The sequence below is a fragment of the Prionailurus bengalensis genome, chromosome B2 (assembly GCF_016509475.1).
Source record: "Prionailurus bengalensis isolate Pbe53 chromosome B2, Fcat_Pben_1.1_paternal_pri, whole genome shotgun sequence".
Classification (NCBI taxonomy): Eukaryota; Metazoa; Chordata; class Mammalia; order Carnivora; family Felidae; genus Prionailurus; species Prionailurus bengalensis.
In genome coordinates, this window is record NC_057349.1 from 28,563,650 (window position 1) to 28,578,275 (window position 14,626).

General features: G+C 36.5%; 1 protein-coding gene across 2 annotated transcripts in view; it reads left to right on the forward strand.

Moving 5' to 3' along the window:
* EXOC2 (exocyst complex component 2) overlaps positions 1-14,093 on the forward strand; it is a 277,442-nt gene extending 263,349 nt beyond the window's left edge. For both annotated transcript variants that reach the window (XM_043590966.1, XM_043590967.1), the window contains 3 exons: positions 9,591-9,652; positions 11,798-11,857; positions 13,334-14,093. In XM_043590966.1, the coding sequence (XP_043446901.1) occupies positions 9,591-9,652; positions 11,798-11,857; positions 13,334-13,427 (216 nt within the window). In that variant the 3' untranslated portion in view covers positions 13,428-14,093. The remainder of the gene's footprint in view (positions 1-9,590; positions 9,653-11,797; positions 11,858-13,333) is intronic.
* Positions 14,094-14,626: the final 533 nt, after the last annotated feature.

Sequence of the window (14,626 nt, forward strand, 5' to 3'; positions counted from 1 at the left end):
TGCTATTCAGCATTAAAGAGGACAGAATTACTGGTACCACCTGGATAAATCTCGGGAGCATTCAGCTGAGTGAAGGAAGCCTTACACAAAAGCTCATATACTGTATGGGGTTCATTCACATGAAATTCTCAAATAGATAAAACTATCTATGGTGGAAAAAGTCTCAGGATAGTGCTTTCCTCTGGGTGGTTGAGATTAACTAGGGAGGGCCTGTTGGCTAAATTCTCTCAAAACTAGCAGGGAAGGGTTAGGAAGAGGTACCATATTTAGCTAGAGAACTTTTTTGATAAATACATGTCCAGGAGACTGCTGACCACCATGACTGTTCCAACTTCTAATATTCTAATACTTCCTAGGAATTAGGCAGTCATTTCTATATTGGAAAAGTTCAAGTGAGTCTAAACCCCCCATTTCCCCCTCTCCCATTGGGAATCCCTGTGTTAGACTGTTTTTCTATTGAGCAGATAATTCAGAAGGACTACAAGTTAACCTGTAATAATCACTTACATAAAGGGCCCATACCTCAATCTTCAGAACCTTCCTGAGAGCCAGTTTAAAGAGGAATGGGATGACAGTTTGGTGATTTTAGCTGATCTTTTAACATGACATTTTCTGGTGTACACTTCTATGTATATTTTATAAATAACCACAGCTTTTATAGTTCACATAATTCATAGATTAATTTAAAATACCTATCACTTTGAATACAATTTGGGCATGAAGATTAGTTTTAAAGTGATTTAATCCTTCTGCAATATTCAACTAAAAGTTCTACTTTATTTTTACTTTTTGATATTCTCTTTGTAGATCTGTTTCAATATATAGAGTATCAACAATAGAGACAAACTGTCATGTGCATGCTTTCTAGTTACAAACTATTTTCTAGGCTTCTAAAGCACTGAAAAATGAAACCAAACAACTGCTTTCCAAGCAGAAAAAGTTTTACTGAATATACTGTGTCTTATATAAATCAGCATTTATCTTGATTGTTTACAAAATTTCTCTTACCATTGTTTTATGTTTTATGTACTCCTGGAGAATAAGGGCTGTCTCTTTTACTTTTTTTTTTAATTTTTTTTTTTCAGTTTATTTACAAGTTGGGGAGGGACAGAGAGAGGAAGAGGCAGAATCCCAAGCAGGCTTCACACTGTCAGTACAGAGCCTGACACAGGCAGGGCCCGAACTCACGAATCTTGAGATCTTGACCAAATCAAAAGTCCAATGCTTAACCAGCTGAGCCACCCAGGTGCCCCACAGCTATCTCTTTTTAATAGTCTCCTGAACATTATACACACTGTGGATGCCTGAGTCAAAGGTAGAAGGTGTGTAATGTGGTTGTCATTCAGAGCCTCTTCAGGAGCTCTGAAAACAAGTGATCTGCATGTAAAGTCATTTCAAGATCGCAAAGAAGTTTAAGCTTTAGATTACCATGTTTTGTTTTGTTTTGTTTTGTTTTGTTTTGTTTTGTTTTGTTTTGTTTTCTTAAAAGTTTTATGCAAGATATGGGGCACCTGGGTGGCTCAGTGGGTTGAGCATCTGACTTTAGCTCAGGCCATGATCTCACTGTTCGTGAGTTTGAGCCCTGCGTTGGGCTCTGTGCTGACTGCTCAGAGCCTGGAGCCTGCTTCAGATTCTGTCTCCTTCCCTCTCTCTGCCTCTCCCCCCACTCATGCTCTGTCTGTCTCTCCTTCAGAAATAAATAAACATTTTAAAAATTTTTTTTAAGTTTTACGCAGATAAATCTGCCACAAGGTAGATGAGTGTTGTGTTGTCTACAAGGTAAAAGTGCACACAGTTCAGTGATTTTTTTTTTATTGTGTTCACAGAGTTGTACAGTCATCAACACACTCAACTTCAGAACAATGCACCCTAGAAGAAACCTTGAACCCATTAGCAGCCGCTTTCCACTGTCTTTACAACCACCCTTCCCATCCACAGACAAGCAGCATTCTGGTTTCTTTCTCCGTGATTTTCTATCCCAATGAATTGCCTATTCAAAAAATTTCATACAAATGGAGTCCCACAAATATGACTTTTGGTAACTGGCTGCCTTCATTTAGCATAATGTTTTGAAGGTGCACACATATTGCAGCATATACCAGTACTTAATTTCTTTTGATGACTGGATAATATTCCATTGTATAAAAATACCACATTTTCTTTATCTGCTCATCATTTGATGGACATTTGGGTTATTTTCTACTTTTTCACATAAACGTATTTATGTGTTTTAATTTCTCTTGGGTATATACATAGGAGGGAAATTGCTAGGTCATATGGATACCCTATGTTTGATCTTTTGATGAATTGCTTGAGTGTCTTAAAATTATTTTTAAATTAAATATATTTATTATATATTTATATATATTTATATATATATAATATATATTTAAATTTATTAAATTAAAGTTTATTAATTTATTTTGTGAGAGAGGGGAAGAGCATGAGCAGGGGAGGACCATAGAAAGATCCTAAGCAGTCTCCTTGCTGTCAGTGCGGAGCCCAACATGTTTTCCCGAACCATGAAATCATGACCTGAGCCAAAATCAAGATTCAGAAGCTTAACTGACTGAAACACCCAGGTGCCCCTGACAGACTGTTTTTAAACTGGCTGTTCCATTTTACTTTCCTAACAGCAATGCATAAAGATTCCAATTTCTCCACATCCTAACCAATACTTGTTACTACCTTATGTTACTGATTATAGACATCTTAGTGTATGTCAAGGGTATCTCATTGTGTGGGTTGTTTTTTTACTTTCTTGATGCTATAGTTCACCGCACATAAGTTTTTAATTTTAAGTTTAATTTATCAATTTTTCTTTTGTTGCTTTTACCTTTTAAAAAAGTTTTTATTTTAATTCCAGTTAAATACAGTGTTATATTAGTTTCAGGTGTACAGTATAGTGATTCACCAATTCCATACATCACCCAGTGCTTATCATGACATGTGCACTTCTTAATCCCCATCATCTATTTAACCCATCGCCCACCTTCTCCCCACTGGCAATCATCAGTTCTCTATACTTGAGTCTGTTTTTTTTATTTCTCTCTCTCTTTCCTTTGCTTCTTTGTTTTGTTTCTTAAATTCCACATATGAGTAAAATTATATGGTATTTGTCTTTCTCCAACTGAATTTATTTTGCTTTGCATAATACTCTAGCTATATCCATGTCATTGCAAATGCCAAGCTTTCATTCTTTTTTATGACTGAATAATATTCCATTGTATATATATACCACATCTTTTTAATCCATTCATCAATCAGTGGACATTTGGGCTGCTTCCATAATTTGGCTATTGTAAATAATTCCACAGTGAACACAGGGTGCACATATCTCTTTATTTCTGTTTTTGTATTCTTTCAGTTAATACCCAGTAGGTAGTGTAATTGCTGGATCATAGGGTAGTTCTATTTTTAACTTTTTGAAGAACCTCCATACTGTTTTCTACATTGGCTGCACCAGTTAGCATTCCCACCAACAGTGCACAAGGGTTCCTTTTTCTCCACATCCTTGTCAACACCTGTTGTTGTGTTGTTAATTTTAGCCATTCTGACAGATGTGAAGTGTTACCCCATTGTAGTTTTCGTTTCCACTTCCCCAGTGATCAGTGATATTGACCATCTTTTCATGTGCCTATTGGTCATATCTATGTTTTCTTCGGAAAAATGTCTGTTCATGTCTTCTGCCCATTTTTTAATTAGAGTGTTTTTTAGATGTTGTATAATTTTTTAATATATTTTAGATACTAACCCTTTATCAGATATGTCTTTGCAAATATCTTCTCCTACTCCGTAAGGTTGCCTTTTAGTTTTGTTGATTGTTTCCTTCTCTCCAGAAGCTTTTTATTTTGTAGTCCCAATAGTTTATTTTGTTTCTGTTTCCCTTACCTCAGGAGACGCATGTACAAAATGTGTACTATGGCCAATGTCAAAGAAGTTACAACTTGTGTTCTCTTCTAGGATGCTTTGATTTCAGGTGTCATATTTAGGTCTTTAATCCATTTTGAATTTACTTTTGTGTATGGTATAAGAAAGTGGTCCAGTTTCACTCTTTTGCATGTTGCTATCCAGTTTTCTGAACACTATTTGTGGAATAGTGATAGCAGAGACTGCTATCCAGTTTCTGAACACTATTTGTGGAAGAGACTGTTCTTTTCACATTGGATATTCTTTCCTTCCCTGCTTTGTCGTAGATTAATTGACCATATGGTCATGGGTTTATTTCAGAGTTTTCTATTCTGTTCTATTGATCAATGTGTCTGTTTTTATACCAGTATCATACTGTTTGACCCCGATGGCTTTAACAATTTCTTCCAGGCTGTACAATTTGTTGGCATAGAGTTTTTCATAATATTCCCTTATAATTGTACTTCTGTGCTGTTGGTTGTTATTTCTTCTCACTCATTTGTGATTTTTTTTTGAGTCTTTTTTTTTTGATAAGTCTGGCTAGAGGTTTATCAATTTTATTGATTTTTTTTTCCCCAAAAGACCAGTTCCTGGTTTCATTGATCTGTTCTTTTTTTTTTTTTTTAAAGTTTCTATATCATTCATTTCTACTCTAATCTTTATTAATTCCCATTTTCTGCCGGTTTTCAGTTTTGTTTGTTGTTCTTTTTCTAGCTCCTTTAGGTATATTTAGGCTATTTGAGATTTTTCTTGCTTCCTGAGGTAAGCCTGTGTTGTTGTATACTTCACTGTTAATGACTGCTTTTTCTGCATTCCACAGGTTTTGGCTTGTTGTGTTTTCATTTTAATTTTGTTATATGTACTTTATTATTTCTTCTTTGACCCTGGTTGACTCATTCATTGTTTAATAGAATGTTATTTAACACCATATATTTGTGTTATTTCCAGGTTTTTTTCTTGTAGTTGACTTATAGTTTCATACCATTGTGATCAGAAAAGATGCATCATATGACTTTGATCTTTATGAATTTGTTGAGGCTTGTTTTGTGGGCTAATATGTGATCTATTCTGGAGAATCTTCCATGTGCACTTGAGAAGAATGTGTACTCTGCTGTTTTAGGAGAGAATGTTCTGAATATATCTGTAAATCCATGTGGTCCAGTGTATCATTCAAAGCCATTGTTTCCTTGTTGATTTTGTATTTAGATAACCTATCCATTTGATGTAAATGAGATGTTAAAGTCTTCTACTGTTACTGTATCATTATCAATTAGTTCTTTTATTTTGTTATTAACTGTTATATGTATTTGGTTTCTCCCATATTGGGTGCATAAATATATAGAATTGTTACATCTTCTTGTTGGATTGTCTCCTCTATTATTATATACTATCCTTCTTTGTCCCTTGTTACAGTCTTTGTCTTAAAGTCTATTTTTGTCTGGTATAAGTATTGCTATGCTGACACTTTTTTTGACATCCATATGAATGATAGATGTTTCTCCATCCTCTCACTTTCGATCTGCATGTATCCTTAGATCTAAAATGAGTCTCTCTAGTCTCCGTAGACAGCAGGATCTTGTTTGTTTTGTTTTGTTTTGTTTCCATTCAGTCACCCAGTGTTTCTGATTGGAGCATTTAGTCCATTTACATTCAGAGTAATCACTGATAGATATGTATTTATTGACATGTTATTTCATGTTTTGTGGTTGTCTTCTGAAGATTTTCTCTGATCTTTCTTTCATGATTTTCTGGTTTTCTTTAGTGATATCATTGGATTTCTTTCTCTTTATTCTTTGAAAATTTATTAGTGGTTTTTGATTTGTGGTTACCGTTGGGTTTGTGTATAACATCTTGTGCATATAAAAGTCTATGTTCAGTTGATGGTTGTTTAAGTTTGAACCCACTCTTTTCTCCTCCCCACACTTTAGGTATATGGTGTCATATGTCAAATCCTTTTATTTTATGAGTTCATTGACTGATTTTTTTTACAGAAATATTCCTTTTTGCCACTCTTATGTTTCCTATCTTCATACTGTAATTTTTGGTCTTTCCTTTCCACTCAGAGTCTCCTATTTCTTGCATGGCTGGTTTAGTGGTCACAAACTCTGGGAACCTCTATTTTTCTTCTGTTCTAAATGATAGCCTTTCTGGATGGAATATTGTTGGCTGCAGATTTTTCCCATTCAGCACTTTGAATATATCATGCCACTGCCTTCTGGCTTGCAATGCTTCTGCTGAAAAATTCCCTGCTAGCTTTATGGAGTTTCCCTTGTATGTTACTGTCTTCTTTTGTCTTGATGCTTTAATTTTTTTTTTCTTTATCACTGTATTTTGCCAATTTAATTACAATATATCTTGGTATGGGTCTGCTTTTGTTGAATTTGTTGGGGAATCTCTGGGCCTCCTGGATCTGGATATCTGTTTCCTTCCCTAGATTAGGGAAGTTTTCAACTACTATTTCTTTAAATAAATTTTCTGTCCCCTTTTTTCTCTCTCTTCTTCTTCTTGATTTCCTATAATACAAATGTTATTATGTTTGATGGAGTTACTCAGTTTCCTAAGTCTATTCTTATTTTGCATACTTCTTTTTCTCTTTTTGTTTACCTTGATTACTTTTCATTACTCTGTCTTCTAGGTCATTAATTCATTCCTCTGCTTCTTCCAGCCTACTATTCATTCCATCTAGCATGTTTCTAATCTCATTTATTGCACTCTTCATCTCTTATTGGTTCTTTTTTTATCTTCATTTTAAGGGTCTCACTGATGCCTTCTATTTTTCTCAAGTCCAGGGAGTATCTTTATGATCATTGCTTTAAATACTCCATCAGGAATGTTACTTATGTTTTGCTGTGGCCTTGTCCTATTCTTTCATGAGACAAATTTCTGTCTTTTAATTTTTCCTAAGTCGCTGTGCCTTTTTCTGTGTTAGGAAAATCAGCTATGGTCCTGTTCTTGAGAGTAATGGCCTTACCTGGAAGAGGTCAGTGCCCTGCTGGGTAGTGTCTCCTGTTTTCTAGGGCCTGGTGCTTCCAGGAGTGTCTCCAGTGTGTGCTGCGTGTGCTCTGCTATTTTGTTCTGGCCACTTTATCTTTCAGGCCAGTTGTTGCAAGTGGCTCTTTGCCTCTTGTGGGCAATGTGTGGCCCCTGGCCTGCATGTGGCACATTTTAACTAGGTGTGCTCTGGTCTGCTTATAATATGACACCTGTCACCATCACTGCCAGAACTGAGGCTGGGCAAAACTCCTGATTGGAGAGACATTGTGTTGGCAGGTTTTGGGGCCAGTGTTCTGGGGGAGGGGACCTACCATGCCATCACTGAGCTAAGTGTGACTGGGAAGGCAGTTCCACAGGAGCTTGGGGGACAGGGCTTGATGAAGCAAGTTAGGTAGTGAGTGTGGTGCTGTGCTGGTTCCCACAGGTGGTCCTGTGCTTATGCTGACGGGCAAGGGAGGGAAATGGTGCTTGCCAGTTCCTTTGTTCCCTTGAGCGGGTCTCTTTGTGAACACTATCTCCTGGGACACGCTTCATGATGAGCAAATAGCCTCCCCACTGTGTGCCCCATGTGCTTTTCAGATCACTGTTTCCATGCTGTGTCAAGGTTGTTTCCTTCCTTCTCTCTAAGAGCAGCACAGTGCCCTGTGGACTCTGTCCCAGCCAAGTCCATTGTTTAAAACTCTAGACTTTCCACCCTGTTGGTTGCAAGAACTTACAATATTCGGCCCCTCTCACTTTCTTTTCCAATTGCAATGGGGATTTATTTTCCTTATGTCTATCTCTTGCCCTTCTCTGTGACTGTGGCTCCCTCCCCACTGCAGCTGCCGTGATATGTCTTCAACACCACATCTTTGCACTTCCTGCCCTTTTGCATGTGGCCTCTTCTCTACCTTTAATTGTGGAGTTTTTTCCATCAGTCTTTAGGTCAGTTTCTGGGGTATTTAAGATGATTTGGTAGTTATCTAGCTGTATTCATGTGATAAGGTGAGCCTAGAGTCTTCATACACTGCTACCATCTCCCAACTCCTGCTGACCTTTTACAAAACTTAGGCTGTAAGCTTTGCCTATTCCAAGAGCTCACGAAATTTGGGCCCTCTCACTTTCCAAGCCAATTGCTATGGGAATTTTTTTTTCCTTGTGCACTCTCCTATATGCTAGTCTGTTTCTTGTCCTTCTCTGTGACCATGGTGGCCACAATCTGTTTCTCTCTCAAACCACATCTGCATACCTCCTATCTTCTTCAATGTGGCCTCTTCTCTACCTTTATTTTTAGAGTTTGTCCTGCCAGTCTTCAGGTCAATTTCTGGGGTATGTAGGATAATTTGATAGTTACCTAGTTGTATTCGTAGGATGAGGTGAGCCCAGGGTACTCTTACTCCACTGCCATCTTCCCCTCCTTCTTCATTGCTTACACTTTTGATATCGTTTCTAAGAAGGCTTGCCTAGCCTAACATTACAAAGACTTACTCCTGCTCTCTTCTATGTGTTTCAGAATTTTGTCCCTTCCATTATGTCTGTGATCCATTTTGAGTTCATCTTTGTGTTAAGAAAGGGATCCAGGGGGCGCCTGGGTGGCGCAGTCGGTTAAGCGTCCGACTTCAGCCAGGTCACAATCTCGCGGTCCGTGAGTTCAAGCCCCGCGTCAGGCTCTGGGCTGATGGCTCAGAGCCTGGAGCCTGTTTCCGATTCTGTGTCTCCCTCTCTCTCTGCCCCTCCCCTGTTCATGCTCTGTCTCTCTCTGTCTCAAAAATAAATAAATGTTAAAAAAAAAAAAATTTAAAAAAAAAAAAAAAAAAAAGAAAGGGATCCAGGTTCAATCGTTTGCATGTGGCTATCCAGTTTTCCCAGCACTATTTGTTGAAGAACGTGTTCCTTCCCCCATTGAATGGTCTCAGCACCCTTGTCAGAATCCATTGATCATAAATGTTAAGGGTTTTTTTCTGGACACTCACTCCTAGTCTACTGATCTGTATTTCTGCCCATATAACAGTGCCACACTATCTTAAATACTGTAGGTTTATAGTAAGTTTTGATATCAGAAAGTGTTTCTCTATTTGTGTATTCTTTTTTCAAAATGGTTTTGTCTGTTTTGGATCAGCCTGTCAGTTTTTGTAAAAGAAACAACCACCAAACAAACAAAAGCCGGCTGTGATTTTAATAGACATTGCATTGAATCTGCAGAGCTGTATCTTAGTTTTTTGAGATTAAAGTCAGTGTGCCCAAAAGAGCATAGGTGTAAGGAAGTAAACTGATCCACTTCCTTAAATCTGTGGTGTGGGGTTATAATCCAGGGATAGTGTTTCAAATTTTGCTTCCTCTCAACAAGCAGACTAAAGGAAAAATTACTAGTTAGGTAGAAAATACAGATTGTGGGAAAACACCTGGACAGGTTGAACTTTTTATAATAAGGTATCTGGCTCTCTGCCTTCACACAGGCATACTTGACTCTAACTTAATTTTCAGTAAAATAATATTTTATCATACCTGATTTCTGTGGAGTGTTTTAGGAAATCTGTTCATAACTAACAGTCACCATGGCAGGTGGGGGGTAAAACTACATGGCAGTAGTCTTCTGTCAACCCTGTCCCTGCAGTAATAAGCAGTCTAAAGACTGTCCCCACATCACTTGTTTCAATTTAATAATTGATACAGTTCCATATTGTCACTTGTCCTTTTCTCATCTTCAGGCACGGCTTGAAATCTGTGCTTTGAGGGATACTGTGGCTGTTCACCTGACACCTGAAAGCAAGTGAGATGCTTAACATTCTTGTTATGAGTGCTTCACTAAAAATAAAGCTTATCTTTGTAAAGATAACTAATCAGAGTGCTCATGATTGCGATGTGATAAAGTTTATATTTGATTAATTTTTACCTAAAAAGCATAATAAGCCAATGACTCCTAATACTGGTTCTTTGTAGCATAATATAAAAGAAGAAATATGTAGTATGATTTTATGTTTTTCATTCACTAAGATAAATCTCAGTCTCATAAATGATATAGCAGAGCATTATATACTTCTTTTTAAAATGAGAAAATGAGAATTGAGTCTTACTCTATTCATAGCAGACTCTGAGGGACAATTTAAAGACTGTAAATATCAGCATAAGAGGAAGCCTTGTGGTTTCTCTGAAAATTTTTGTAGTGGAAATTTGATGATAATTTTTAGCTGTTTTGAATGAAAGTCAGGATTTCCTATCATCGAAATATCAGTAGGTGAACTGAAACATCAGTAACTACTTGCCTATACAAAATTGTTTATTCCATTGGCAATATTACTTAGGAAAAACTGGGTTATATTGTTAATATGCCTGAGAATACAAGTAGTATACAAATAAAATGTTTAAGGACATTTAAAAAGTTTTTCCTAATGAATTGAACTTAGCTTCTTATTCTTATTCATGATGGCTGACCAGAAGACATTTCTGGATGGTTCCCATGTTAGTTATTTAATGATTCCTTTTCCCAGCCATCATTTTTCTACACAAAGTGTTAAGTAATAGATGATAGAGGGCACTCAGTCCAAATTTGATGTGGGTGCATGCTTTGTGTAAGTACCTAGATATTTATTCCTACTAATTTAACCTTTTAGCGCCTAACTGCCTCATCTATAAAAGAAAGATAATAAATACTTTCTAGGCAAAGTTTTAGGGGAATTAAATGAAAAAATATGCCAAGTTACCTTCTAAACTATTGGTGCATTACAAATAATTAATGGTATCCTCTTCATCATCATCATTATTGTCATAATGTAAAAATAAAGAAATAATAGCATTACATTTTTTTGATTGAGTGAGAAAAGGTTTACAGGAAACAAGGTGATAACAGCAGACCCTCCTCTCTACATCAGGGAAGAGGAAAGTCATTTTGGAAAGGGAGCTAGGTGTCCCCACAAGCTGTAACCCATCCCTTGCCTTAATCAAGAACAACTGAAGCTTCCCAATACCAGTTTTTATAATCTGTTGGGACTTTGTAGTCTATTTGTTACTGTGATATTTGCCCCAAATAGGAGAAACATTGCTCAAAAGTATATTTACTGGTACAATGATGAGGATCTGTTTTTATAATAACAAAATTAAAAACCACCTTAAAGTCAAGAAAAATTAATTTCTTTACCATGGTCAACAAGTTATAAAAGAAGAAGAGATAAGAAGTTAAAAAGTATTACTTAGTGACAAGTACAAGTTACTACCAAATAATTTCCCCTAAAATGCTTTTTATTTGATGCAGAAACTTTTTTGGTACTTTCTGTTTTAAATAGTTAAGCTTACCAAGTTGGTGTTTTTTTAATTTGTACTTTTTATGTTTTTTATGAAAAGAAGTGATGTTGAATTAAAATCAATCAGTCAATCTCTACTTATTCTACAAATTTTAAATATAATAATAACTAAATGCCAGAGACCATGTTTAGTTATTGTAAGAGATTGGCTGTTAATCAGGCCCTGTACATGTCAATACTGTAAATGCCCCATTTGTATAATCAAGACCATCCCTATTTCTACTTAGTTTCCTTCCTTTCTTACCAGTTGCTTAACACTTCAGTTTTGTTTTCAAAAGACTTTTTAAAAATTAAACATGTCCACATTAAGCCCTCATTAAAGTAGCATCTTTTGTAAAAATCAGTCTCTTTTAGCTTTTCTGTTTCATTTCATAGTTGAGTTTTTGACCCTACTCCTACAAGGCCTCTGTGTGGGAACTATACCCTGTACCCTCAACTTTTACTTTTACTTTTTCTATTGTTTTTCACTTTTACTTTTTCTCATATTTTTACATGCTTCACTAGCTTATACTGGTTTCTTTATATTTAAGATATGCTTAAGAATTTTTAATGATGCTCTTAATTCCCCATAGAAATATGAAATTTTTCGACTTAAATTTTGCTTCTCTGTGTTCCAGGTCTAGTTTTAAACAGGCTTTGGAAGCTCTGCCTCAGCTCTCAAGTGGAGCAGATAAAAAGTAAGTACTATATACTGTTTTCAAGAGCCAGTTAAGATGTGTTGAATGAGATTTTGTTACCTAAAAGTACTCTTTGTATAGGTAATGATTTGTACTTAATAGCCTTTGATAGTATGCTGTACCTGGCTTGTCTCTGAAGTGACAGAATAAGATAAAACCTTTCCCCTGGGTTTATGACAGTTCAGAAATTAGTTCCTTTCTTGCTTTAAGTGACTAATACAGAAAACATTTTAAGAAAGTTTATTTTGACTCACTCAGTAAACTGTATTATTGCCTTACATTTTTAAGAAGATAATTCTTAGAGAAATGTAAAAAGGACAGCATGATAAAATGCAGCACTTGATGATTTTTTTCTTTTGAGTAGCTCAGCAATAGAAAGTAAATTTGTACACATGACATAAAAAAGTTGTATATGTTTCAGTAATACTATGTTAATGGTCTTGGTCAGAGTTTAAACTTTGCTACTCATAAAACAGGAAATTATTACCTGAGACAAAATGTAGGCCAGGCAAATTTCATAAATGCTCAACTTACCCTAGACTGAAGCAGCGGAAACAATGTAGGTCTTTGTTCCTTCACTAACCATAACTGAAGTCCACCTGCCTTTGCATTTGGCTGATCAGTCTATAGACATGAAAACCTTGGTGTAAGCTCTGTAATTTTGCATAGGTCAATGTTATAGAAACTCAGAAGGCAGAGAGAACACATGAGTCTGGGAAAATGGGAGGAAAATGTCACATGGAGACAATTTTGAGCATTGTTAAACCCATGAAATAATCTGTTGACCCCAATGTCATTAAACGCACTTCTTGGTTGCTTCTTCTGAACCAAATGCACTCTAAGATTTCTGGCCCTAAAATTATACATCAAACCAGTTAAAGAAATTGATTATCAAGTAGTAGAATGATTTACCCAGTGGAATTAGAACTAGCCCTTACTCTTCTGGTGCTTAATTCACCACCTGAGTTTACCACTCTCTAATATTTGTTAAAGACAAAACTGCAAAATAGGAGAAACAGACAATAGACTGTTAGTTGGTGAGGGGTCAGGATGAAGAGAAAGGTGGCCACAAAGGGGCAACACGAGAGAATTTGGAAGGTGATGGAACTATTCTGTGCCCAATAGAACTGTATGCCAAAAAGAGTACATTTTAGTGTATATAGTTTTTAAGTGAATTTTAAAAAAAAATGCAGGTGCAAACATTAATGTGTTTTAAGGGAGAAATCTAATTAATCTAGGGAAAGGAGACAGGAGGGAGATTTTTATATATAAATATACAGGTGTGTGTGTGTGTGTATTCCTTTTGATTAACTTCTTTGATTAATTTACTTCTGTTATTGAGTTAAGAATCCATATGTAAATAACTTTTCAACAAGTAGAAGCTAAAACTAGGCAGTTGGCTCCCCCAAATGTTTTCTTATGTTGCTAGGCAACCTTCACTCTGCCAGGTTGTAAAATAGCCTCTCCTCCTTGCAGGTTACTGGAAGAGCTGCTGAACAAGTTCAAGAGTAGCATGCATTTGCAGCTCACCTGTTTCCAAGCTGCTTCTTCAACTATGATGAAAACATAAATACCTCCACAGTAAGGGCAGTCTAAAGATAAAAAGTAATAAATTATTATTACTTTGTTAAGTGTGCTACAGGTATTAGCATATAAAGCATTAGGTTTGCAATCTCTGTCTCTTTTCCCCAAATTGGTAGCTTAGAAAGACGTTGGTATATGTTTTATTTCAACCAAAATGACCTTGTTTGAAATGCCCGAGCAGTAATTTGTTTTGTCATTTTTATTACATTAGGCCCTGTATGGCTTTAAAATACCTTTAAATATATATATTCTTAGCTAGATGTTGCATGATTAATGCTACAGGAAGAGATACCTTTCCAGAGAGTGCTTCAAGATGGCATATGATGTAACAAAGGCATTCTTCAGTGTCTCATATACCAGATTTTAGTGTCTCTAGCTTCCAAGGCACATGGAGACATTGGTAAGAAGAGATTTAGAAAGTTATATTTAGACATCTTTGGAACTTTAACTGTCCTAAACTGTACATCTGTACTTAAAAATACAAATACCTCACTCTCCTAACTCAAGTGGATTTTTAGAAAATTTGCCGTCTGCTTAAGAAAATGTTATATTTGGGGTAGATTATTTGTGCCCAGATGTCCATGAGTTAACTTTGTATTTTTCTGCCTGATTTTTATTTCTCACTGCGCTAATAAACATTAAGCACCTTTCAGTGTGTAGCCTTTCTTTGTTGCATTCACTCATAATTTAATGTGTCCTTTCATGTCAATGTGTTGCCTGTCACTGAGGACCCCGTTGTTACTGCGGTGGAACTTGGATACCCCAGTAGGTGCTGGTGGGAATAGCCACAGCCTTCACTGCCTCCTAAAGAACAAGCCAGGTCCCCTGGTGACAGCTGGCATTCCTGCCCACTGCTATTGACTCCTTCCCCCTCTGGTAATGTCTTTTCTCTCCACTGCTCCTTACCCTTTGAAGCATCTTGCTCAGTAACTAAAAGAACACTGCTCTGGCAGAGTCTATGTTTTCTGAAGATTTAAAGATGTTCCTCTGTTACCAGGCAGTAGGAACTGCTGATGCACCTCGTGCCATTTGTCCTACATTCGATGTTGACTTCATTTACCAGAATAGGTGCAGGGCACCATGACCTCTTTCAAAGTCAGCTTCCCCTACCTAGCTGCATCATACCAGTTGCTTCAGAAAACTGAGTAATTCTCTTACCTGCAGGCTGTATGTCATGGTTCTCAA